The following is a 27933-nucleotide window of genomic DNA, read 5'->3' as shown; positions in this document are numbered from 1 at the left end:
TTTTTTCAGGAGTACGATGGATGAAATTGTTTATCTTCACAGTTTATTTTCAACTTAATTTTCCATAATGTTCATGTATGAGTTAAAACGTTTGTATTTAGTTTAAATTGCTGTTGGCACTTTGTGATAGTAAAGTGACTTTGCAGTTTGGACACTCGACCTCCAAAAGGTTCGCCACCACTGTCCTAATCTAATGTCCCACCATTGCTTAGTTCATGTAAACTTGTCTCCACCCACGACCACACCCACATTCTGGTTCATGACCACACCCATTTTAGCTCCATTTTTTGGCGCGCGCCACACAACACCAGCCCAAATTTTTAACTCCGCACTTTTTGCCCCCCCCTGGAAAATTTTCTGCGGACGCCCATGCCTAGTTATACAAAGAGAAGGGTGAAAAGCATGCACAGAAATGCTCATAGGCTTGAATGAGTGTTTATTTATCTTTGTATGTGTCAGAGTGGTGCAACAAAATTTTTTTGAATTAAAAAAAATGTTTGGTTTGGGTCCGCTTTAACTGCTAAAGTTGGCAGGAATAGTTTACCTAAGAACTGTCATTTACACATTTAAATGTATAATATTTTTGTTTGAAATTTTAAAATCGATTTTCTCAAAAAGTCAAGGCCCCCCTCTACATACCCTGCAAATTTGGTGTTTCTACTATGTAAGGGGACTTTGCTATTAACCGCTAAAGTCGGCGTGCGTTTAATTTCCCCACGGTCAGAAGGAGAATTTTAAAATCCATTTTCTCAAAAACTATAAGGTCTTTTTGAAAAATGTTTTTCCTCTTGTAGTCACTGTCCCTCCCTATATAGCCTGCAAATTTGGTGTTTCTACTATGTAAGGGGACTTTGCTATTAAAGGGGCACTATGGCGAAAAAAAAAATATTTTTTAATTTAATATATGTGCAAACATTGACAAATTAAAAGTACAATTTTTCTAGAGTAAAATGAGCCATAAATTACTTTTCTCCCATGTTGCTTTCACTTACAATAGGTAGTAGAAATCTGACAAAAGTGACAGGTTTGGACTAGTCCATCTCTTCATAGAGGATTCTCGGCAAGGCTTTTATTCTTTAGACAGATATTCCCTAAAAATAATTTAAACAATGATGCTGGCCAGCTTCCCTGCTCATTACAGTTTTTTGGCAGTTGGACAGAGCAACTGCCATTCACTAAGTGCTTTTGAAAATAAATAAATCCCTGAGAATCCCCCCATGAAGACATGGTCTAGTCCAAAACCTGTCACTTCTATCAGATTTCTACTACTGACTGTAAGTAACAGCAACATAGGAGAAGAGTAATTTATGGCTCATTTTACACTGGAAAAAAAATGTTTGAAAAAAATTTGCGTTTAGCGGCAAACGCGAACCACTGCGGCGAACCGTTCAGGCAATGTCAACTTGAGCGACCCGGAAGAGGTTGCCAGAGGGCAATTGGCAGCATCGGAGGGACAGAAAGGAGAACAGGGAAGCGGTGAGCATCAGGACAGCTCGCCATAGATGCCTGCTCCTCCGTTTCTCCTATATTTTTCGGCTCTGTTATTCTTTAAAAACTGAGGAGACTGTTTCTATTGTTACAATAGAGCTTTAGAATGATAGTCCAACTGCAGCAGTGTATCTTTGTTTATTGAAGTAAATATGTAGAGATAGACAGATAGCTCAGTCCACATGCTTGCTTCTTTATAAAGCAAGGGTTGACAACAGTCTTCCCACGTTTTATACAGTTCTCACACAATTGTGCAGCTTTGTCTGAGGCTTTTGACCTATCTAATGTACAAAAGAAACAGCAAACAATGATTGGCCTCTGCAATGCCTGGTGTCCTTGCAGGCAAACATTTTACACAAATAACATGACAAATAAACATAATCATATAGTTACATAGTTATTTGGGTTGAAAAAAGACATACGTCCATCGAGTTCAACCAGAGAACAAAGTACAACACCAGCCTGCTCCCTCACATATCCCAGTTGATCCAGAGGAAGGCGAAAAACCCTTACAAGGCATGGTCCAATTAGCCCCAAAAGGGAAAAAAATTCCTTCCCGACTCCAGATGGCAATCAGATAAAATCCCTGGATCAACATCATTAGGCATTACCTAGTATTTGTAGCCATGGATGTCTTTCAACGCAAGGAAAGCATCTAAGCCCTCTTTAAATGCAGGTATAAAGTTTGCCATAACTACTTCCTGCGGCAATGCATTCCACATCTTAATGACATATTAACAATACAAAACTGTAAAAGAAGTTGTAACGTTATGTTAAACAGCATAACATTCCTAAAGGTGCCATACGTCAGAAGATTATGGGCAGATTCGACAGAGACAAATTTATGTCTAATTGAATCTGATTAGAGATACATTTGTCTCTTTGCCAAAGCTGACCATATACTGCAGGGCGATTCCCATCCGATTGCAGCATGAAATCTTCAGGGAATTAATTGGCTGAACCCACCGCATCTGCACCGCCGCTGCCCCCCATGTATAAATGTGCCCCCCTTTGCATTTATACTTTACCTGTCCTGTGTCAGCCTTCAATGCGGTGTCGACTGGCTGACGTCCGACGCTATGCACCAGTGGAGTGTACGGAGGCCGCCCAGAGGTTATGGACACCGTGCTGAGGCTGACACAGGACCGGTAATGTATAAATGCACACACATGGGGGGGGCACATTTATACATTATGATGGCAGCAGCGGGGGTTTCATCATTTCTTAACTCTTTCTGAAATCGGCTGCCGTACTGCAGCACACCCAATCAGCCAACTTTGGCACGATATTTTTCACCAGGTGGGATTGACTGTGACCAATTTCAGCAAGGAATTGGTTGTATTGTCGATCGGGCCTGCACTTGGCGGCACCGCTTTTTTTAGCCAATCGATAATAATAATCAAATTGGTTGGTCGATCGGCCGGCAAAGTCGCCTGATGTATGGCCACCTTAACTCGCTGACAATAACAACCAAGCCAATGTTATTGAATCGCAAGATCAGGCAAAGTTAGAACCACAGGCCCACTAGATTAACTCTACACAAGGTTAACCCCCTTGCCGGTCCAATTCCCGCGGCAAGGGGGCAGCGCAGCATTTTTTTATTTATTTATTTATTTTTAAATCATGTAGCAAGCCCAGGGCTCGCTACATGATAGCCGCTAAGCAGCGGCATCCCCCCACCCACCCCGATCGCCTCCGGCGATCAGAGTAAGCAGGAAATCCCGTTCAGAACGGGATTTCCTGCTGGCATTCCCCGGTCACCATGGCAACGGCGGGATGACGTCGGGACATCAGACTGGAACCCCCAGCGCTGCCTGGCACTGATTGGCCAGGCTGTGCAGGGGTCGGGGGGGGGGCGGCTCGGCTGGTAGCGTCGAATTGGCAGGTAGCGGCGGCGATCGCGTACCACATGCAGCTAGCAAAGTGCTAGCTGCGTGTAGGAAAAAAAATTTGAAAATCGGCCAGCGGGGCCTGAGAAATCCTCCTACGCAGGTTACCCCAAGCTTGCTCGGGATAACCGGCAAGGAGGTTAAGGCACAGACCACAATTGAATCTGACTCTACAATTGAATCTGACTCCATATAGGTTACTTAAAGAGGAACTGTAACCAACAAGTGAACTTTAATCCCTATCAGTAGCTGATACCCCCTTTCACATGAGAAATATTTACTTTTTCTCAAACGGATCATCGAGGGCATCTGTATGGATGATATTGTGGTGAAACCCGCAGTGTGATGTCAACACCTAGGTATTGACATCACACTGTGGGAGCCTTGGTGCATTGTGGGAAATAACAGCTATTTTCAACTGTCAAAAAGCCGCATCTCCTTCCACAGACATTACCTGCTAGCAGTAAAGATGTCGCGATGTGATACATTTCAGAATGTAAGTCAGAGGGAGGAAAGATTTTACAATGGGCAAACACTGTAATTTTTAAATAATTTTAGTAAAATTTAATCACTTTTTTTCATTGTTATTTTCACTGCAGTTCCTCTTTAAATCTATAGTACAACTATAGTTTTGAAAACTGACACATTGTCACATTCTTACCTGTAACCCGATAAAGGATTTCAACTGCTTCTCATTTTGGGTCCCCCTTTTTTAATTTTTTTTAATTTCATAATGTTCCAAATGTTTTCTATAGATGGCATGTCTGGACCAGTGTAGCAACAGGTCCCTTTTATCATGCAGCCATACTTTTGTAATGTGTGTACTAGGGTGAAGGTGCCCAAAGTATCAAAAAAAGTTTTGAAAATATCTACAATTACATGCAGTAATTGAAGGGGTGGTAATTGCTTACCTCTCCAGAAGATAAGGTATAAGTTCAACTAGAAAATATATTTATTCAAAATACAATTTATGGACAACATGTTTTGTGGGTACTCGCCCGCTTCCTTGGGTCAGCTTAAAAGTTGTGCCTATGTATTCACTGCTGAGCAGGGCCGGATTTGTACTTTCCAGTGCCCTAGGCCTGCTGTCACCAACCACCGCCCCCCTCACCACCAAAAAATATTCTGTCCAACACTGACTAGCGATCACTGGTTTGAATGGGCTCATTTCAGTTGTACTGCTCTGCACCCCATTCAACAAATAATTCCTGTAATTTGCACTCTTGCCCGAATGTGCACAGCAGCCGATAGTGTTCTGGGCATGCATACTTGAGAAATGACGCTGATGTATGACCAGTACTTGGCAAGGATGCATAACACTGTACCGGCCTCGGTTGCTGGGCACATCTGGGCAGGAGCGAGAAATTACAGGGAGCGTGAGTGGCCAGAGCATGCGCTGCTTCTTTGTCCTCTGTGCGACTGGCTGCAGTCGGAGCCACAAACAGGTGGTAGGGCAGTGCAATGGAGAGAAGCCCATCCAAAACAGAGAACAGGCAAGTAGCAAACATCCTGTCAAGACCCACTTTGGATGTTCTGTTGTAATTAAAGTGGACCTGAACTCAGAACTCTCTGCTCTAAAAGATATGCAACAACATAAAATTTAAAGAAAAACATTTTTTTACAGCTGATACAAATCCTGCAATAAATTTGCATTGTGTCTACTTTCTGCTTTCATGGAATATTGTTAACATCCTGTGCTTTCAAATGAGCTTAGATGTTGTGGCAGCCAGGTGACACAGGGTAGATATCAAATTACAACTTGTGATTAGACACAGACAGGCTATCTAAATACATACAGGATACATTTCTCTGTTTTCCTTCTGTCCCGTGCAAGAGTTCAGCTCCACTTTGAAGCATCTGAATCTTATTTATATTTGCTGAAAAATCTATGTATCTCTTTTGAATGCTGAATGTACATATGGTGGTGTGCTCTAACATATTGATAGTATACAGCAGTGCTGTCCAACTTCATGGGCATGGAGGGCCATTTTTTTTTCAGACCCCATGGTGGAGGGCTGAAGGTTCTTGCTGGAGCCGCAGACTTTCCGTTTTAAAAAGCTAAAAAAGTAGGTTTAATGCCATTGTCTCATATGATGATGATTCAGCTTTTCCCATAGTCTTGCAGTTAGCAATCATGTGACCCCCCAACAAGACAAATTCAGCAATCATGAGGCCCCCAAAAAATCATGAGGACCCCAACAAGATACATTCAGCAATCATGATGCCTCCAACAAGACAAATTTAGCAATCATGAGGCCCCCAACAAATCATGAGGCTCCCAACAAGACACATTCAGCAATCTTGAGGCCCCTAACAAGACAAATTCAGCATTCATGATGCCCCCAACAAATCATGAGGCACCCAACAAGACAAATTCAGCAATCATGAGGCACATAAATAGACAGCATTTCACATAAATAGGCAGAATGCCCCCTTAATATGGTAGACACCTCTCACCTGGCTTTTAAATTCTCCTCTACTGGCTGCTGTGCCTGGCTATACTGTTTTTGGCCGGATTGGGGATGATGTGTGGGCTGAAAGGCCTTGCAGTGATGCTGTGGCCGGGCTGGCGGTGATGCTGTGGTGTGGCCGGATGAGGTAGTGACAGGTGTGTCCCCAGCTGAGGTAGTGACAGGTGCCCCCCAGTTAGATAGTGACAGGTGTCCCCCCCAGCTGAGGTAGTGACAGGTGCCCCCCAGTTAGATAGTGACAGGTGTCCCCCCACCTGAGGTAGGGACAGGTGTCCCCCCAGCTGAGGTAGTGACCGGTGCCCCCAGTTAGATAGTGACAGGTGCCTTCCCAGTTGAGGTAGTGACAGGTGTCCCCCCAGCTGAGGTAGTGACAGGTGCCCCCCAGTTAGATAGACAGGTGTCCCCCCAGCTGAGGTAGTGACAGGTACCCCCTAGTTAGAGAGTGACAGGTGTCCCCCCAGCTGAGGTAGTGACAGGTTCCCCCCAGTTAGATAGTGACAGGTGCTCCCCAAGTTATAGTGACCGGTGCCCCCCAAGTTAGATAGTGAAAGGTGCCCCCAAGTTAGATAGTGACAGGTGCCCCCCAAGTTAGATAGTGACAGGTGCCCCCCAAGTTAGATAGTGACAGGTGCCCCCCAAGTTAGTGACAGGTGCCCCCCAGCTGAGGTAGTGACAGGTGCCCCCCCAAGTTAGTGACAGGTGCCCCCAAGTTAGGTAGTGACAGGTGCCCCCCAAGTTAGATAGTGACAGATGCCCCCCAAGTTAGATAGTGACAGGTGCCCCCCAAGTTAGATAGTGACAGGTGCCCCCCCCCCCAAGTTAGATAGTGACAGGTGCCCCCCAAGTTAGATAGTGACAGGTGCCCCCCAAGTTAGATAGCGAGGTGTCCAGTGCCCGTTACCTTTGATCAGCGCTGTCCTCTCCCATGTCCCCGCTGGCGTTGCCTCAGCTCAGACCTCACAGTTCGCGGCGACTGAAGCAGGCAGAGTGCGCATGGCACCCGCGCGGAGGAACTAATGATGTCACTTTCGCATGTGATGTACTCCGTGTATGCGGTTACTACCATGCGCACTCTGCTCTCTTTAGTCGCCGTGATCTGTGAGGTCTGAGCTGAAGCAGCACCAGCCGGGGGACACAGGAGAGTGCACGATATGAGGTTGCAGGCATGGCCCCTATAGCGGAAGCCATGCCTTCAGCTCAGGGAGACGAGCGGGCCGCAGCAGGAGGCCTGGCGGGCCGGATGCGGCCTGCGGGCCGCCAGTTGGACAGCGCTGGTATACAGGAACAAAGTCTGAAGAAGGCTGATTAACAGAAGGCTTACTCTTTTTCTTTTAAGCCAATAAATGGTATCATCCTGATTCAAAACTCTCTGCTTTCGCTGATAGCTAAGATGGTACAATGCTCTACTGCTGCAGGAAAGTAAAAGGATGCCAAACCATACACACTAGCATAGAGTTAGTAACAGCTCAGGTGATAGTTTAGCAACGAAAGGGAAGCAAACAACATTTTTATGCCTGCAGTTCTCATAGATGGTAGGAGCTGAAGGACAAAAAATGAGTCAGGAAAGAGTTAACTGAAGCAGAAAAGATCACTGCTAGCTAGGGAAAAAAAAGAGAAACGGTCATAAATTAGGGATAGATAAAGTAATTAACAACTGCTGAGGTCAGTGTCACAGCTGTAAAAGAGTTGAAGAAACTAGCAGAGCTCACTGATTTTTGTAAATGCCTGCATTAAAACACAGCAGAACTTAGTTCTATCTGCTTTGTAATGTAAATCCCTGGTATTTCTCACATCGACTTGTATGTCCATCATACAGAGGAATGGATCATCAGGTGACAGATGCTGATTGTCATAACACATCAGGAAGTGTTATGGAAGAGAGAGAGAAGCAGGGATTGGGGATCTCTGGAATTTATCTATTAGTGCAGATCAGGGTGCTGGATGGCTGCGCTTCGGGACCAGAAGAGATGATTTACTTTGACATATGACCTCTTCTCTCTCCAAGTCCTGCCACCCTTCTTATCGTATCTGATTTTATCGCCCTAGGCTGTGGCCTTTCAGAATCAGAATCAATTTATTTTTGCCAAGTAAGTTTGCACCTACAAGGAATTTATCTTGGCAGTTGCTTAACAAACACAAACAAAAACAATACAAGGACAGACAGTGTGTATATTACAAGTCAAGGACATTATATGTATAGTGGCAGTAAGCAATGTGAGAATTGTTCATTTTCAGTTCTGTGCTGATTACTTTCAAGTCCTAGCAGCTCTAACGTGGTTCAGCATTAAGTATGGCAACCGCTTGAGGAAAAAAAGCTGTTCCTGCGTCTAGAGGTTTTGTTAGCGATTCACTGGAATCTTACTCCTGAAGGCATGCGCTGGAAGATGGAGTGAGCTGGGTGAGAGGGGTCAGAGGCAATTTTGGTCGCTCTCTTTCTGCACCTGCTAGCGAAAGATTCTGCAGGGGAGGTAAGCTACAGCCAATTATCCTTTTCGCTGATCGGATGATGCGCTGCAGCCTCCCCTTTTCTAATGCTGAGCCGAAGCCGAACCATACAGTCATAGATGATGTTATGGTGGATTCGATGATTGCAGTGTAGAACTGCACTATTAGATTTTGAGGTAGGCCAAACTTTTTTAGCTGCTGTAGATGGTACAGCCTCTGTTGCGTTTTCTTGACAATAGTGGCAGTGTTGTTGTCCCATTTTAGGTCGTGTGAGATCGTGGACCCAAGAAACTTGAATGACTCTACCTGGGTTATTGTGGATCCATTTATGGTTAAGGGGAGGTGCTTTGTAGCAGTGATGAAATTATGGTATTCAATGCAGAGCTGTAATCTATGAATAAAATCCTGGTGTCGGTTACTGGGGTGTCTTGATGTTGTAGTACATAATGCATACACATGTTCACGGCATCGTCTGCGGATCTATTAGGCCTGTAGGCAAATTGCAAAGAGTCCAGCAGGGGATCTGTGCTGGATTTCAGATAAGTCATTACCAGTTTTTCAAATGCTTTCATGACCAATGATGTCAGGGCAACAGGCCTGTAATAATTTAACCACTTGCCGACCGCGCACTCATAACGCGCATCGGCAAAGTGGTAGCTGCAGGACCAGCGACGCACATCTGCGTCGCCGGCTGCAGGCTAATTAATCAGGAATCAGCTGCTCGCGCGAGCTTCCTGTCAATTCATGGCGGGGGGCTCCGTGAATAGCCTGCGGGCTGCCGATCGCAGCTCGCAGACTTAATGTAAACACAAGCGGAAATAATCCGCTTTGTTTACATTTTTAAAATCACAAACACTGGTCCACATGACAGCCCAGGGGCCCCAGGTCTCTCTCACTCACTGGGGCCCCCAAACCACCATGCGACACCTAGAGGGAAGTGCGGGCAAGCCCTGGACCTCTCACCTCCAGGGAACTCACCCCACCACCTCTAAACTGAATGCCAACTGCAACAAACACAATTGCTAACTTCCAGTCAGAGCAATATCCTGCCTCTACCCCAGTGAGTGAGAGAGACCTGGGGCCCCTGGGCTGTCATCCGACGTGTGTACAGACTATCGTTCGGGTGATAAGACTGGTTACCAACGATCCGCCGGGCGGATCGCTGGTAACCAGTCTTATCACCCGAACAATAGTCTGTACACACGTCGGATTTGACGCGAAAACGTCCGAACGACGGAACGTTCAAACGACGGGTCGTTCGCTAAAATCCGACGTGTGTATGGGCCTTTAGTGTTTTGTCTTTTGAAGAGTTTATTTACATCTGATTGGCATATTGTTAGAGCATGCACGTCTGGGGACACGTTAGCAGATTGTGTCTGGTCTGCTGTGTTGTGTAGATACTGAGGCACTGCAGAGGTTGGAGACGATGGCTGGCTGGAGTAGTGCTCAGTTTGCCTATTACACAGATGTAAATTATGCAGACTGACTTGGTGTGTTTGGCTATTGTTGCTAGTGTCAAACCTGCAATAAAAAGTATTCAGTTAATTTGCAAGCTGCAGGTTGTGTAGTGAGGGAGGAGATTTCTTCATGTAGTCTGTAATTTCATGTAGAGATTTCCATATTGTGGATGAGCCGGCGTTGGAAATTTTTTCCTCAAGTTTTTTAGAGTAATCTTTTTTTTTTTTTTGCGTCAGTAATGGCTCTCTGCAGTTTGTATTTCGCAGCTTTGTAGAGGACTTTATCGCCTGTATGATATGCCCTTTCTTTATCGAGGCGCAGCTTCCTGAGATGTGATGTAAACCAGGGTTTATCGTTATTGTACCTGGTGCACTTTTTTGTGGGGATACAGGACTCTTCGCAAAAGGTAATATATGATGTCACAGCGTCATTGTTGAGTGATTGAGTAAAAAACATCCAAACTTTCGTATTTATAATATTAGTGATATGTATGCAGCTCGGAACTGGGCGAAACTAACTTCCTGTCAAGTCCCAATTCCAAACGGTATATATTTTGCATGAAATCTGCCTGCAAGACAAAATTAATTGCATCTAAATTTTGTATTTTTAGCAAATGCTTTGTTTATTCCAGAAAGATGCCACCTAACTGCACCATGCACATAAAACAATATGACTACATGATAAAAGGAACTTGGTGCTACACTGGTCCAGACATGGCATCTAGAAAAAACGTTTGGCATATTATGAAATTAAAAATGAAAAAGGGGGCTTCAAACTCTTAAAGGTGCTCACAGCAGTGCAGGGCCAGATTTCTGGGAAGGCCTCCCCCAGGTTAGATAGTGACAAGTGCCCCCCAAGTTAGATAGTGACAGGTGCCCCCCAAGTTAGATAGTGACAGGTGCCCCCCAAGTTAGATAGCGAGGTGTCCAGTGCCTGTTACCTTTGATCAGCGCTGTCCTCTCCCATGTCCCCGCTGGCGCTGCCTCAGCTCAGACCTCACAGATCGCGGCGACTGAAGCAGGCAGAGTGCGCATGGCACCCGCGCGGAGGAACTAACGATGTCACTTCCGCATGTGACGTACTCCGTGTATGCGGGTACTACCATGCGCACTCTGCTCTCTTCAGTCGCCGCAATCTGTGAGGTCTGAGCTGAGGCAGCGCCAGCCGGGGGACACAAGAGAGTGCACGATATGAGGTTGCAGGCATGGCGCCTATAGCGGAAGCCATGCCTTCAGCTCAGGGAGACGAGCGGGCCGCAGCAGGAGGCCTGGCGGGCCAGATGCGGCTCGCGGGCCACCAGTTGGACAGCGCTGGTATACAGGAACAAAGTCTGAAGAAGGCTGATTAACAGAAAGCTTACTCTTTTTCTTTTAAGCCAATAAATGGTATCATCCTGATTCAAAACTCTCTGCTTTTGCTGATGGCTAAGATGGTACAATGCTCTACTGCTGCAGGAAAGTAAAAGGATGCCAAACCATACACACTAGCATAGAGTTAGTAACCGCTCAGGTGACAGTTTAGCAACGAAAGGGAAGCAAACAACATTTTTATGCCTGCAGTTCTCATAGATGGTAGGAGCTGAAGGACAAAAAATGAGTCAGGAAAGAGTTAACTGAAGCAGAAAAGATCACTGCTAGCTAGGAAAGAAAAAGATAAACGGTCATAAATTAGGGATAGATAAAGTAATTAACAACTGCTGAGGTCAGTGTCACAGCTGTAAAAGAGTTGAAGAAACTAGCAGAGCTCACTGATTTTTGTAAATGCCTGCATTAAAACTCAGCAGAACTTAGTTCTATCTGCTTTGTAATGTAAATCCCTGGTATTTCTCACATCGACTTGTATGTCCATCATACAGAGGAATGGATCATCAGGTGACAGATGCTGATTGTCATAACACATCAGGAAGTGTTATGGAAGAGAGAGAGAAGCAGGGATTGGGGAACTCTGGAATTTATCTATTAGTGCAGATCAGGGCGCTGGATGGCTGCGCTTCGGGACCAAAAGAGATGATTTACTTTGACATATGACCTCTTCTCTCTCCAAGTCCTGCCACCCTTTTTATCTTATCTGATTTTATCGCCCTAGGCCGTGGCCTTTCAGAATCAGAATCAATTTATTTGCGCCAAGTAAGTTTGCACCTACAAGGAATTTGTCTTGGCAGTTGCTTAACAAACACAAACAAAAACAATACAAGGAGAGACAGTGTGTATATTACAAGTCAAGGACATTATATGTATAGTGGCAGTAAGCAATGTGAGAATTGTTCATTTTCAGTTCTGTGCTGATTACTTTCAAGTCCTAGCAGCTCTAACGTGGTTCAGCATTAAGTATGGCTACCGCTTGAGGAAAAAAAGCTGTTACTGCGTCTAGAGGTTTTGATAGCGATTATGAAATTAAAAAAGAAAAAGGGGGCTTCAAACTCTTAAAGATGCTCACAGCAGTGCAGGGCCAGATTTCTGGGAAGGCCTTCCCAGAAATCCGGCCCTGCACTGCTGTGAGCACCTTTAAGAGTTTGAAGCCACCTTTTTTCTTTTTTAATTTCATAATATGCCAAACGTTTTCTCTAGATGCCATGTCTGGACCAGTGTAGCACCAAGTTCCTTTTATCATGTAGTCATATTGTTTTATGTGCATGGTGCAGTTAGGTGGCATCTTTCTGGAATAAACAAAGCATTTGCTAAAAATACAAAATTTAGATGCAATTAATTTTGTCTTGCAGGCAGATTTTATGCAAAGTATATACCATTCGGAATTGGTACTTGACAGGAAGTTAGTTTCGCCCAGTTCCGAGCTGCATACATATCACTAATATTATAAATACGAAAGTATGGATGTTTGTTACACAATCACTCAACAATGGCTGAATGGATTTCAATGAAATTTGGCACACACATAGTACCTTACCTGGAATAAAATATAGGATATTTTTTTCCCCATAACCAAAAAGTATGTGGAGACAAATACAAATTTCACTGGATAAATATAAACTGCAGCCATTCTTACTGGTAATGGTAGGGTTCTGAAACTTTGTACAGTTGGTCACTAAGTGACTGGGATTAATATTCAGAAAAGTGGGTGGAGCCTACAAAGCCAATCAGAATCCACCTATTGATTTTCAAGGGGACTATTTAATTGCTGCCATTCTTGCACTGTTAATGGCACAAGCCTCAATCCTGGCACAGTTGGTCATTGGGTGACTGGGGTTCAAATTCAGAAAAAGGAGTGGAGCCACAAACCGCAAATTAGATGTGTTTTATTTCAATGCAAATTATTGATGCCAAAGACTGCAAAGCTCGCAAACTAGGCCATTGAGTAATTGTGTGTTAGGGTTAGAAAAAGTGGGCGGAGCCAACACCAGCCAAATACATACCCGGGCAACCCCAGGTCAACAGCTAGTTGTGCATAAATTGTGTGCAAGCCATAATTATTTGCAGTGTTCTTGAATTACAGTAATCACCAGCTTTAAAGTTTTCATTTCAGTTGGTCCCTACACTAGCTCTCTGTCATTATCTTACCTGGATCTGGGGCCAAAGCGGGGGTCAACACGGATCTCCATTTGAAATACATTTAAGATGTCAAAAGATTGAACCCTTTCAGGCTTGATGGGCCTTGTTCTTTTCTAGATTTATGGTAATTTGTACATATAAACCAGGGAGTACAAAATTTTAAGCAGATACATTATCTCACTATTTTGATACGCAGTCCTCATTTTCTGAATTTCCTGAGCCTATCGTCTCTAAGCACTGTGTGGTGACTAGTTCAGGGTTGTCTGTTGATCTCTCTTTATTGATTTATTTATCTTCTAATCATCTTTTTGTTCCTCTTTATTCAAGATGACAGGTTTCACAACAGTTTTGTGAGGCCAAGGCTGTTGGGCATCTGGTAGAAGAAAAAAACTGAAAATTCTCAAGCGCAATGTTTGGTGGCCCGCTGTTGTAAAAGACACTCACGCTTTTGTGTAGTCTTGAATGGTTTGTGCCCAAAGCAACACTTCTCACCCAGGCCCCAAAGGGACAGAGCTTACCCTGCCTGTACCAGATAAACCCTGGAATGATTTGGTGATGGATTTTGTGGTGGATTTACCCATCCCATAGTTGTTGGGGCATTGTTGATCGTTTTAGTAAAATGGTACATTTTGTATCATTTTCTAAGCTACCTACTGTAAAGGAATTGACTTATTATCTATTTGTCAAGTGTACTGCCCTCACAACACTATCATGTGTAGTGCAGCTACCAGCTAGACAGTCAGCGCTGTAAATAAGTCCAGTAAATGGTGGAATCTGCTTATTGACTGAGATTCTCTGTACTGTCTTTCCTCATTTGTTTTTTTTGAAACTGCAATACAATACAAACAGAAATATATCAGTATATAGTACAGGAATATACAGCCTATATCTAGCTGTCTAATGCATAACCGTTCTACATGGTTTCTAACTCACAAAATACTGATATAGAGGACTACTGACAAACAATTTGTTTGCCAGGCTTGATGGTAAGGATACATACTTCTCAGCTAAAAACTAGGATGGAGACTGGGCAGGGCCTACAGTATCCTGTAAAACTAGATCACTTCCTGTTGCTGGCTAGAATATATTATGCAAAATACTGTTTACAAAAAACAACCACTGGAGGGCAGCAGATAAGCTATCATACATTATAATACTATTGTTTCTACTGAAATGCAATGAAGACAGCATATCAAGATTGTATTTTATTGGCATTTTATATCTGAAAGAAAAATTTCTGACGGGTGTAAAAAGTTTCACGGTTTTGGTGTTCTTTCTGTGCCAGATTAGGGATGTTGTTTTCATTCTCCTCTGGCTTCCATCCAGAAATTAATGGTCCAACAGAGAGAACAAATAAATACTTAGAACAGTATTTGCAATGCTGAAATAGACTCATAATCTTCCATTTGCAGAATTTGCATTTAATAATTGTCAACTCCTTCACCAAGATGTCACCTTTTCAGATAGTCACAGGACAAAATTCCAAGTTCTCCTCTCTAGTCCAGTTTCTGAGTTTCTGGTGTTAGTAGATTGGTTTGGCTATCACAAATTCCTTCACAGGTGCAAAGGAATTTGCAGAGGGCCAAAATTGTTATTTCTTTTCTCCTGTTCGACTCTGTGTGGGGTTTCCACCAAAAATTTTGCTCTGACCATTTCCTGTTGTTGAAAAAATTAATAGAATAACTTATAGGGCTTGATTCACTAATGATAGCGCAGCGTAACAGTGCAAGTTAGTTACTGTTACACGTGCTAGTGAATCACCGTGCCTTAATTCTGGCTCCCTGCATGCTATGTGCGCTAGTGGTAGCGTAGCTTGTGTAATCAGTCAGGGGAGCAGGCACTCAGCGCAAGCTATGCTGCAGCACAGCAAATGCTAGTAACTTTACACCCGCTCCACTGTTCCTGCACTGATCCCCTTCGGGTCCAGTCACATTCAAGGACATGATCCCAACGCTCTGGTTGGCCCAATAGACTGCCTATCAAGTGACAGCATTCCCATTCATTGATCTCACCTCTAACATGTCAGCGACGAGTACCCGTGCAGGAGCCAGCTGCCACAATAGATGAATACCCTGAGCATGAACTGAAGTCCAGCGGGACGTAAATATACCATCTCAAACCACATAAGTGGTTAAAGGTTACAACTCGTGCAAATTTTCTGCCCAACTATCGTCCAAACTTGGACAATAGATGGGCATGTGAACGTATGACAAAATACTAGATGAGCGACTGTTAACAGGTGTTTTGTCCGATCCAACAGGCAATTCAACTCACACGACTGTTGGGCTGATATTGTGCAGTTGGCCACGTGTGTAAAAGTCATTTGAATGACTTGTACTTGTTTTGAATGCGGCCATATCGTGCAGTCACTCATTCACTTGCATGTGCAGTATGCAAATGAGTTGGTTGTTCAGTTGGTTTGTGTGCGAAAAATACAAGTTGTGGAATCGCTTGGTTATGCAGTTGGTCATGCAGAAAAGTTACATGTGTGTATGCAGTGGCATAGCTAAGGAGCTGTGGGCCCCGGCGCAAGTTTTACATGGGTGCCCCCCTCCCAAGCACTCTATACATAACAATTGATATGGTACACCAAAACCTGCCAAGGACAACTACAGTGTCAGAGGTGCAAGAAGGGGATGAGGAACAGTGTGTTAGTGATTACTAGTGGTGCTCAAATACCCCTTTTCAAAATTCGAGTTAGGTCGAATTTGAATAGTAAATTATTCGAGGTCAGTCGAATATTCGAGTCGAATAATTTTTACTATTCGATTCGACCTCGGAATTCGAGCTCACTATTCGCGTCGGTATTCGAGCTCATTATTCGAGCTGACTATTTGAAATGGCCTTAAATAGCTTCCAACACTTGTTTTGAGGGTGAATGATGCAAGAAACCTCTTTTTTTCCAAGTAACAACAGCAAGTGATTATGTGGGGATGTTCCTTTAAAAAAAAAAAGTTGAAAAGAGAAGTTGTGTCCAGAAATTTGTTCAGTACTGTATATACTTCTTCTTCTTCTTCTTTATCTTCTATATCTTCTTCTTCTTCTTCTTCTATATCTTCTTCTTCTATATCTTCTTCTTCTATATCTTCTTCTATATCTTCTTCTTCTTTTATATTGTCTTCTTCTTCTTCTTCATCTTCTTCATCTTCTTCATCATCATCTTCTTCTTCTTCATCTTCTTTTTCTTCATCTTCTTCATCTTCTTCATCTTCTTCTTCATCTTCTTCATCTTCTTCTTCATCTTCTTCATCTTCTTCTTCATCTTCTTCATCTTCTTCTTCTTCATCTTCATCTTCTTCATCTTCTTCATCTTCTTCATCTTCTTCATCTTCATCTTCTTCTTCTTCTTCTTCTTCTTCATCTTCTTCATCTTCTTCATCTTCTTCTTCTTCATCTTCTTCATCTTCTTCATCTTCTTCTTCATCTTCTTCTTCTTCATCTTCTTCATCTTCTTCTTCATCTTCTTCATCTTCTTCTTCTTCTTCATCTTCATCTTCTTCTTCTTAATCTTCTTCTTCTTCATCATCATCTTCTTCTTCATCTTCTTCATCTTCTTCATCTTCATCTTCTTCATCTTCTTCTTCATCTTCATCTTCATCTTCTTCTTCATCTTCTTCTTCTTCATCTTCTTCATCTTCTTCTTCTTCTTCATCTTCTTCTTCTTCTTCTTCTTCTTCATCTTCTTCTTCTTCATCATCTTCTTCTTCTTCTTCTTCATCTTCTTCATCATCTTCTTCTTCTTCATCTTCTTCATCTTCTTCTTCATCTTCATCTTCATCTTCTTCTTCTTCTTCATCTTTTTCTTCTTCATCTTCTTCTTCTTCATCTTCATCTTCTTCTTCATCATCTTCTTCATCTTCTTCATCTTCTTCTTCATCTTCTTCTTCATCTTCTTCTTCATCTTCTTCTTCATCTTCTTCATCTTCTTCATCTTCTTCTTCATCTTCTTCATCTTCTTCTTCTTCTTCTTCTTCTTCATCTTCTTCTTCTTCATCATCTTCATCTTCTTCTTCTTCATCTTCTTCTTCTTCATCATCTTCTTCTTCTTCATCTTCTTCATCTTCTTCATCTTCTTCATCTTCTTCTTCATCTTCATCTTCTTCTTCATCTTCATCTTCTTCTTCTTCTTCTTCATCTTCTTCTTCTTCTTCATCTTCTTCTTCTTCATCTTCTTCATCTTCTTCATCTTCTTCATCTTCTTCTTCTTCATCTTCTTCATCTTCTTCATCTTCTTCATCTTCTTCTTCTTCTTCATCTTCATCTTCTTCTTCTTCATCTTCTTCTTCTTCATCATCTTCTTCATCTTCTTCATCTTCTTCATCTTCTTCTTCATCTTCATCTTCATCTTCTTCATCTTCTTCTTCTTCATCTTCTTCTTCTTCATCATCTTCTTCTTCTTCATCTTCTTCATCTTCTTCATCTTCTTCATCTTCTTCATCTTCATCTTCATCTTCTTCTCCTTCTTCTTCTTCTTCATCTTCTTCATCTTCTTCTATATCGTCTTCTTCTTCACTTATTTCTCTTTTCAAATTTTTTTTTTTAAGAAATGCAGCTATTTTTGAGCGTAACAAATAGCTGGTGGCGCACGCATGTTGGAAGTGCCATTGTATGTGCTCCCTGGCAGTGGAAACACACAGACAGCAGGAGGTAAATTCAGCAGCAGGAGGAGGAGGATGAGTGTGTGGCAGCAGGCAGTCAATGAGGCAGGCAGCGTGACATAATAGCCCTGGTACCTAGCGGTGATACCAGGGCTGTAAATAAACACAGCAGGCAGGAGGTCCCAGACAGCGGTCGTGCAGCCCACATTGTGTCCAATACACAACTGGGACAACACAGTTTTCAACCCGGGCACCTCAGAAAAATTAAACCTTTTTTTTGTAATGGTTTTGTAGTTTTGGTTTTACAACCAATTACACAGATATAGCTATTTTTTGACGTAATAGCTGGTGGCAGAGTGGCAGCAGAAGGTAAATCTGTGTACCCTGGCAGTGGGAAACAGACAGACAGCAGCAGCAGCAGGAGGAATGGAGGAGTAATTATGTGTGCAGCTATTGTTTGACGTAATAGCTGGTGGCAGAATGGCAGCAGAAGGTAAATCTGTGTACCCTGGCAGTGGGAAACACAGACAGACAGCAGCAGCAGCAGGAGGAATGGAGGAGTAATGTGAGCAGCTATTGTTTGACGTAATAGCTGGTGGCAGACTGGCAGCAGAAGGTAATTCTGTGTACCCTGGCAGTGGGAAACACAGACAGACAGCAGCATCAGCAGGAGGAATGGAGGAGTAGTGTGAGTGTGGCAGCAGGTAGGCAGCGTGACATAATAGCCCTGGTACCTAGCGGTGATACCAGGCCGTAGATACCAGACAGCGGTCGTGCAGCCCACATCGTGTCCAATACACAACTGGGACAACACAGTTTTCAACCCGGGCACCTCAGAAAAATTAAACCTTTATTTTGTAATGGTTTTGTAGTTTTGGTTTTACAACCAATTACACAGATATAGCTATTTTTTGACGTAATAGCTGGTGGCAGAGTGGCAGCAGAAGGTAAATCTGTGTACCCTGGCGTTGGGAAACACAGACAGCAGCAGCAGCAGGAGGAATGGAGGAGTAATTATGTGTGCAGCTATTGTTTGACGTAATAGCTGGTGGCAGACTGGCAGCAGAAGGTAATTCTGTGTACCCTGGCAGTGGGAAACACAGACAGACAGCAGCAGCAGGAGGAATGGAGGAGTAGTGTGAGTGTGGCAGCAGGCAGGCAGCGTGACATAATAGCCCTGGTACCTAGCGGTGATACCAGGCCGTAAATGAACACAACAGGAGGTCCCAGACAGTGGTCGTGCAGCCCACATCGTGTCCAATACACAACTGGGACAACACAGTTTTCAACCCGGGCACCTCAGAAAAATTAAACCTTTTTTTTTTTTAATGGTTTTTTTGGTTTTGTTTGTAAAACAAATTACACAGATATATAGCTATTGTTTGACGTAATAGCTGGTGGCAGAGTGGCAGCAGAAGGTAAATCTGTGTACCCTGGCAGTGGGAAACACAGACAGACAGCAGAAGGGCAGTACACAGCAGCCCACTGTAGGTGTAAAATGTGTGGCTGCAGGCGACGTAATAGTCAAAGTGAACCAGGCTGGCTTAGTGAGCAGGAGCCAGGAGGTGGTAAAGGGTGGTAAGGCACATTAACGATGGTTCTTAGCCAGTTCATGTCCCCCTCTCGCCGACAACAGGGGCCAGGAACTCGCCTTCCACCCACGCCTGGTTCATCTTGAGAAACGTCAGTCTGTCCACAGACTTGTGAGACAGACGTGAGCGTTTCTCGGTGACCACACCACCAGCTGCACTGAAGCAGCGCTCGGACAGCACGCTGGAAGGGGGGCAGGACAGCACTTCCAGGGCGTACTGCGCCAGCTCGCTCCAGATCTCCAGGCGCTTGACCCAATACTCCATGGGATCAACAGGGGCATCGCTGTCAAGCCCGCTGTAGGACCCCATGTAGTCAGCCACCATGCGGGTCAGGCGCTGGCTGTGACCGGTGGAGGATGCTGCTGCATGCACCTCCTCTCTAGTCACTGCTGCCGGAGCCTCTACAGTCCTGTAGAGCTCGTGGCTGAGAGACAGCAGGTCTGTGGGGCGCTTGCTGCTGGAAGCAGGCACCTGCTGCTGCCTCTGTGCTGGCTGCTGGACAGTGGGGGTGGAAGGCTGGGGGAAGGCTTCCTCCAAGCGCTCAACAAGGGCCTGCTGCAAGCTCCTTATTTGTTGCGCTGGGTCTCCTCCTGCAGGCGGCAGGAACTGGCTCAACTTCCCCTTGAGGCGTGGGTCCAACATCATGCTGATCCAGATGTCCTCCCTCTGCTTCATCTGGATCACCCTGGGGTCTCTGCGCAGGCACGTCAGCATGTGCGCTGCCATTGGGAAGAGGCGGGCCACGTCTGCTGGCACATCGACGGCAGTGCTGCTGTCCTCATCCTCCTCCTCTGCCTCGTCAGCCTCATCCTCTCTCCACCCCCGCACCAACTCAGCTGCACTGTGCTGCTCCCCCTCATCAGCAGCAAGGTCAGGGACCTCCACCAAGTCCTCCTCCTCCTCCCCCTCAGAGGTGGACTGTGCAGCTGCTTGCCGCTCCTGCTGGTCCAAGGCTGCCGCTCCCTGTTCCAGCAAAGCATCGAGGGCCCTGTTCAGCAGACAAACCAGGGGCACCCACTCGCAGACCATAGCATGGTCCCTGCTCACCATGTTAGTGGCCTGCAGAAAGGGAGCCAGCACTAAGCACACCTGCTGCATGTGCCTCCAGTCATCATCGGGGACGATGGACGGGATGTTGCTGGTCTTGTCCCTTCTCTGAGCGGCGGAAACAGTGGCCAGGGCAAGGTACTGTTTGACAGCGCGCTTCTGTTCAACCAGACGCTCCAACATCGCCAGGGTGGAGTTCCAGCGAGTCGGAACGTCAAGGATCAGCCGATGGCGTGGCAGATCCAGCTCCTTTTGCACGTCTTCCAGGCTCGCACAGGCTGCAGCCGAGCGCCGGAAGTGACGCACAACGTTCCTTGCCGTTTCCAGCAGTTCGCCCATCCCCTGGTAGGTGCGCAAGAACTTCTGCACCACCAGGTTCAGCACGTGGGCAAGACAGGGGATGTGGGTCAGGTTTCCCCTGTCTATTGCGGCAACCAGATTGGCCCCATTGTCGGCCACCACCTCTCCGACTCTGAGGCCTCTGGGGGTCAGCCAAATCCTCTCCTGCTCCTGGAGTTTGGCCAACACATGGGTTGCCGTCAGCTTGGTCTTCCCAAGGCTGACCAAGTGCAGCAGCGCTTGGCAGTGGCGGGCCTTCACGCTGCTGCTGAGGCGGGGGGTTTGGCCAGGTGTGCCGGAGGATGGCAGAGGATCGGAGGAACCTGCTGCAGTTCCCCTGACCCTGCGGGGTGGCACCACCCACTGTGTTGCTGCTGCTGCTGTGCCCGCTGCTGCTCTCCCATCCTCACCCCCTTCCACCAAGCTGACCCAGTGGACAGTGAAGGACAGGTAGCGGCCTGTCCCGAAGCGGCTGCTCCAGGAGTCCATGGTGACGTGGACCCTTTCACCAACCGCGTGCTCCAGCCCTCGCTCCACATTGGCCATCACAAAGCGGTGCAGTGCAGGAATGGCCTTGCGGGAGAAAAAGTGTCTGCTGGGGAGCTGCCAGTCTGGGGCTGCGCAAGCAAGCAGCGCACGAATGTCGCTCCCCTCCTGCACGAGCATGTACGGCAGGAGTTGGGAGCACATGGCCCGTGCCAGCAAGCCGTTCAGCTGCCGCACGCGACGGCTGCTGGGGGGCAGAGCCCTAACCACCCCCTGGAAGGACTCGCTCAAAAGGCTCTGGCGTGGCCTTTTGCTGGCACGGGAATCAGCAGACACAGCGGAGGAGGCCACTGAGGACTGGCTGCCAGAACAGGCCTCAGTGTCGGCGGCAGGAGTTGCAGAGGGGGGAGGAGCAGTGCGTTTCCGCACTCCTGCTGGTGCTGCTGGAGGAGCAGGAGGGCGGGTGGCTGCTGTTGCTGCTGCTGCTGCTGCTGAAGGCTGTGCAGTGATGGGTGTGGTGCCACTGCCAGCACCAGATGCCTTCAGCCTCTGGAACTCCTCATGCTGGTGGAAATGTTTCGCAGCAAGGTGGTTGATGAGCGAGCTGGTGCTGAACTTTAAGGGGTCTGCACCTCTGCTCAACTTCCGCTGACAGTGGTTGCAAGTGGCGTACTTGCTGTACACAGTGGGCATGGTGAAATATCGCCAGATTGGTGACAGAAACATCCCCCTACGGCATGGAAGCGCTGCTGCCTGTCTCCCTGTGGTGGTTGGGGGGGGGGGGGGGGGGCTTGGGTGCGGCTGGTGGTGGTACTGGCAGATGCTGCTGCTGCTGCTGCTGCTGAGCCTGAGACACCAGCAGGCTGTGGGACCTGCCTACTGCTGCCAATGCTTGCAATGATGCGCCTCCTTGCAAGGCCCACAAGCGCATCCTCCTCCTCCTCCTCAGAGCTGCTGAGGACGACATCCCCTGGAGCTGGTGGCACCCAGTCTCTGTCTGTCACCGTGTCATCATCATCCTCCCCCTCCTGAAACATGTCCTGCTGGGATGATGACCCCCCAAACTCCTCTCCTGATGCATGGATGGGCTGCTTGACTGTCGCCACAGTCTTGCTGTCCAATCCCTCATCCCCCAAAGTGCCCATCAGCATCTCCTCCTCAAGATCGCCAACAACAGCAGACAATTTACTCATGATGCCTGGGGTCAAAAGACTGCTGAATGACAGGTCGGCGAGTGACGGTGAACTGGCCTCCTCCCCAGACCCTGCTGGGCGGCTGCTGCGAACAGGGGTGGTGGTGGTGGTGGTGAGGGTGGAGGCCTCGGATGCAGAGCTGATGGCGGGCTGCTCATCCTCCGTCATGAGTTGCACCACAGTGTCTGCATGCTTTTCCTCAATGGGACGTTTCCGACCCGGCTGGAGGAAAATCGGAGCAGGTGCTACACGCTGCTGCTGCTGTGTCTCTGCAGCGTGAGTTGCAGATGCTCCTGCTGGGCGGCGCCCAAGGCGTCCACGGCCAGTGGCTATGGGAGGAATGTTAGCCACTGACGCTGCTGCTGCTGCTGCGGAACTGTGCATGGTGGCGCGGCCGCGGCCTGCCACAATGCTGCTCCCTCTCCTCCTGATTCCCTTGCTGCCCTTCCCCTTGCCCAAACCGCACTGGCTGCCACTTCCAGACATCTTCGATGTTTTGGGCGTATAGACAAAAGTTTTTTAAAAGGGCGGGTGAAAAGTGGGGTACTTTAATGGAGTGGGTTGGTGGGTGAGGTGACTGAGTGAGTGTCCCTAGTACAGTAAGTAAGTAGTAACAGTCAGGAAGTACAACTAGCAGTTACAATAATCAGTAGTAATCACAAGTAAATTTAGTGTGTGTACACTACAGACAGTGAGTGCACGCACGCGCAAACACGCGCAGGAGCTAGCCTATGAACAGTGACTGAGTGAGTGTCCCTAGTACAGTAAATAAGTAAGTAGTAACAGTCAGTAAGTACAACTAACTAATTACAATAATCAATCAGTAATCAGAAGGAAATAGAGTGTGTGTAGTGTGTGTACACAGACAGTGAGTGCACACACGCAGGAGCTAGTAGCCTATGAACAGTGACTGAGTGTCCTAGACTCCTAGTACAGTAAGAGTAAGTAGTAACAGTAAGTACAACTAACTAATTACAATAAGCAATCAGTTATCAGAAGGAAATAGAGTGTGTGTAGTGTGTGTACACAGACAGTGAGTGCACACACGCAGGAGCTAGTAGCCTATGAACAGTGACTGAGTGTCCTAGACTCCTAGTACAGTAAGAGTAAGTAGTAACAGTAAGTACAACTAACTAATTACAATAAGCAATCAGTTATCAGAAGGAAATAGAGTGTGTGTAGTGTGTGTACACAGACAGTGAGTGCACACACGCAGGAGCTAGTAGCCTATAAACAGTGACTGAGTGTCCTAGACTCCTAGTACAGTAAGAGTAAGTAGTAACAGTAAGTACAACTAACTAATTACAATAAGCAATCAGTTATCAGAAGGAAATAGAGTGTGTGTAGTGTGTGTACACAGACAGTGAGTGCACACACGCAGGAGCTAGTAGCCTATGAACAGTGACTGAGTGTCCTAGACTCCTAGTACAGTAAGAGTAAGTAGTAACAGTAAGTACAACTAACTAATTACAATAAGCAATCAGTTATCAGAAGGAAATAGAGTGTGTGTAGTGTGTGTACACAGACAGTGAGTGCACACACGCAGGAGCTAGTAGCCTATGAACAGTGACTGAGTGTCCTAGACTCCTAGTACAGTAAGAGTAAGTAGTAACAGTAAGTACAAACAACTAACTAATTACAATAATCAATCAGTTATCAGAAGGAAATAGAGTGTGTGTAGTGTGTGTACACAGACAGTGAGTGCACACACGCAGGAGCTAGTAGCCTATGAACAGTGACTGAGTGTCCTAGACTCCTAGTACAGTAAGAGTAAGTAGTAACAGTAAGTACAAACAACTAACTAATTATAATAATCAATCAGTTATCAGAAGGAAATAAAGTGTGTGTAGTGTGTGTACACAGACAGTGAGTGCACACACGCAGGAGCTAGTAGCCTATGAACAGTGACTGAGTGTCCTAGACTCCTAGTACAGTAAGTAGTAACAGTAAGTACAACTAACTAATTACAATAATCAATCAGTTATCAGAAGTAAATAGAGTGTGTGTAGTGTGTACACAGACAGTGAGTGCACACACGCAGGAGCAGCTAGTAGCCTATGAACAGTGACAGTGAGTGTCCTAGTACAGTTACAGTATATAACTACAATACTAATACAATCAGTAGTAAAGGACAGCAGAAATACTGGTATAGAATAGAGAGAAATAAACAGAGGACAGGAGGACAGCTGCCCACACAGGCAAGGCCCTGAGGCCTAAAGCTGTAAGCCTGCAGCAGCTGGCCTTGTCTCTATGTAACACAAAAGCTACCAACTAAAATACAATGTCTAACTAACTAACAACAATATAGGTGTGTATAGGAGGTGTATGTGAGCAAAAACGCTAGGTAAATGACCACAATAGAGCTCTTGCTAAGCCAAAGCACAAAGGAGCAACTCTCTCTCTGTACAAGTCTCAGGCAAGCACGGAGAAACCTAACATGGCGGCCGCTATTTATAGGGTAGGGGCTGGCCAGGGTCCCCCTCTGTGATTGGCTGCCGTCAGAGGGCCTGGGAGCCCTCTGATTGGCTCTAAGGACATCAATCTGGGCTATGACGCTATTCGAGCTCGGTACCGAGCTCGAATAGCGCCGTTTTGCTCGAATAGCTCGAATAGTGAATGGGCTATTCGAGTGTACTCGAATAGCCCATTCGAATAGCTACAGCTATTCGGAGCTCGAATACCGAGCTCGAATAGCTGGAAAAGAGCTCGAATATTCGAGCTACTCGAATATTCGAGCTCTGCTGAGCACCACTGGTGATTACTACTATTCAAAGCATCTATAGAAGTGATTATTACCACCACAGGACCAACAGAGAGCTAATACTGTGATGGAGGGTGGACCCTTTGGGACCCCGATGCGGTCGCTACCTCTGCACCCCCTATTGCCAGGCCCCGTGTGTATGAGCCTTACAACAATAACACAGTATGAGTATGCAGATCAGATGCTTTGATTTTGGTCTGACTCCATGCTTGTTGTTACAAGACTGTGACTCAAACTAGCTCAAAAGCTCAGCAGGCAACTGGCAATGGTTACATGGGAATGAAGCTGACCGCCCTCATATTCCTATAACTTTAAGTTTCCTTTAACCATTTTCCATTCTTTTCACAACTAAAACTAACTTGTCCTGGTTTGAGTACTTGTGTACATTATTCTTAATCATGACTGGCTGGTCTATTCAGATGATAAAACATTTTAAAGGAAAGATACAAGGTCTAATGAAAGTGTTTATTATTTCAGTTGTGTGTAAATTGTGTTTCAGCTGGACAAGCTGGCTTGATCATGATTGGGGTAAGCGCTGTTTTTCATTAAAACTTAATTCATAACAGGGACATTAGGGACTGATGATGAGTGTAAAAAGTGTGCCATCTCAAAGGAAGCATGTGCTTCTGCTTACACAACAGCCCCTCCCCAACACCAAAACCACCCATATCCACACCAAATATTTCTGAACCTTTTTATACATAAGAACTGAACCATAAATCACCAGCTAACCTTTCGTTGACTAGTTTTGTGACAAGAAAGGAGCAGATTGGCCAGGAAACTACATCAGTAGTCCCACGTTTACCAAGGAACTTGTACATACAGTAAAAATCTGGGTTAGCAAATATAGGGCACATCTATACATAGCATAGGCTGCATTCCCATAATTTTTAGGAATTTGGAATGAAAGAGAAGCCAGTCAGATTTTTAGGTTGTGGTCTTTTAAAAATAAGCCTTTTTTTTACCAAATTTTTGCCTCAAGTTTGACTGAATTTGATGCATGCTTGTTTCAAGTGGGTGATTCAAACACTGTTGATGCATGAACGACGCAACTGGTATTGTTGAAAAGGTAATAAGTATGGCAGCCTCCACATCCCATTCACTTCTGGAGTCTTTTGTTTAGTGCGCAACTTAGCTTTAAATGCGGATATGTGTGACATAAGTAGATTCATCCTTTAGCTATAACAGCCACATTTTGAAAGCACTCTAATGCTGGCCATACACGGTTCATTTCTGACTCTCGATTTTCCCGTTCGATCGTTTCACCGCTCAATTCTGCAGTCGATTCTCTTATCTTCCGCTCATTTTTCGTATCTTTTTCCATTTACTTCTATCACAAATCAAACAGCGAAACGATTGAGCGGGAGATCGGACATGTCGGTAATTATCTATCGAGCCATCTATCTTGCTCAAAAATGAACCATGTATTCCCAGCATAATATTTGAAATGTGTAAATTTGTTACATCGCAATATACTTATAGCCATTTGAATGTCCATTTTCGTTGTGGAAATCCATTTAAAGTGCTGAGGTCTATTTTTTCCTCTGTTTTCTAATTGCAGGGCACAATTACAGTGAAAGGTTTGGTTGATCGAGAGAAAGGTGATTTCTATGCCCTGACAGTGGTAGCAGATGATGGAGGGCCCAAGCTTGAGACTACTGTGGTGAGTCCAATGTTTGCTTCCAAACCCCTAATGATACTGTTCACTGTTGCAGAACCTAATGAAATGTCTATTAATGTTCTTTTATCAATATATAATTAATATGTTCCAGTATGTGCACATTTTACCTCCCGACTCCCTCCACTGCCACTAATACAATCCTACAAAGCAAATCTCTCATTCTTCTTGTTATGAGATAAAACATGATGGAAGTGAAAACAAAAAAGTTTTAAAAGCAAACCGCTTTGTCTATAGAAGCATTTCATGATGTGGTAAAGAAAACGAACAAATGTTATTTCCATTTTTTTCAAGCAATACCATTTTTTCTGTAGTTTTAATCTCTTCAAAGGGTCACTCAGCTATTATAAATATCAGTATAACGTATATCATCATCATACAAGTCATAATGTAACTCAATGCCATTAAATATGAGCTTTTAACTTCATCTTGCAGCTGCTATAACTTTTTCTATAGGAACCTTGCTGGAATCGATGGCAACTGTGTATGCTTTGTGTAAAAGATATTTAGGATTTTTTTCAATCTCATTAGTTCACAAGTCTGCATTTAACAGAAAGTAAAGATCACTGGGTTTACGGCAAGGACATAGTCAACTCACAGGGTGGTAGGATCCTCACATCTCTGGGGATGCTGGAAATAAGTACTCAGTAGTTGGGAGTAAATACTCCCATCTCAGTAACAGGAAAAACACCAGAGTAATCACAGGTATGTCAGTATACGGCTTCTTTTACACTGAAAATCGCAATTTTGATTTGCGATTCTAATTTGCAATTTTCAATGTATGCTATCAACACAAGAATGTGATGGGTACTTGTCAGTTAAGCCTATACACGTTTTCTCTTATCACTGCTAAAGGATCTCATGAATAAACTCGCTAGTTTTCCATGAGAACCCTCCAGTGCTCCTGTGTCAAATTTTGGCACTTTTTCGAGGTAAAATAGTCCCACTTTAACCTCCGTAGTGTCAGGATATGGATTAGTAT

General features: G+C 45.1%; 1 protein-coding gene across 2 annotated transcripts in view; it reads left to right on the top strand.

Annotated features, from left to right (window-relative positions):
• The window catches only part of CDH23 (cadherin related 23), a 1682716-nt gene that overhangs the window by 1281693 nt on the left and 373090 nt on the right, over positions 1 to 27933 (top strand). For both annotated transcript variants that reach the window (XM_068258239.1, XM_068258230.1), the window contains one exon: positions 26835 to 26936. In XM_068258239.1, the coding sequence (XP_068114340.1) occupies positions 26835 to 26936 (102 nt within the window). The remainder of the gene's footprint in view (positions 1 to 26834; positions 26937 to 27933) is intronic.

Source organism: Hyperolius riggenbachi, chromosome 10 (genome assembly GCF_040937935.1).
Source record: "Hyperolius riggenbachi isolate aHypRig1 chromosome 10, aHypRig1.pri, whole genome shotgun sequence".
NCBI lineage: Eukaryota > Metazoa > Chordata > Amphibia > Anura > Hyperoliidae > Hyperolius > Hyperolius riggenbachi.
This window is presented reverse-complemented; position numbering and strand designations above follow the sequence as displayed.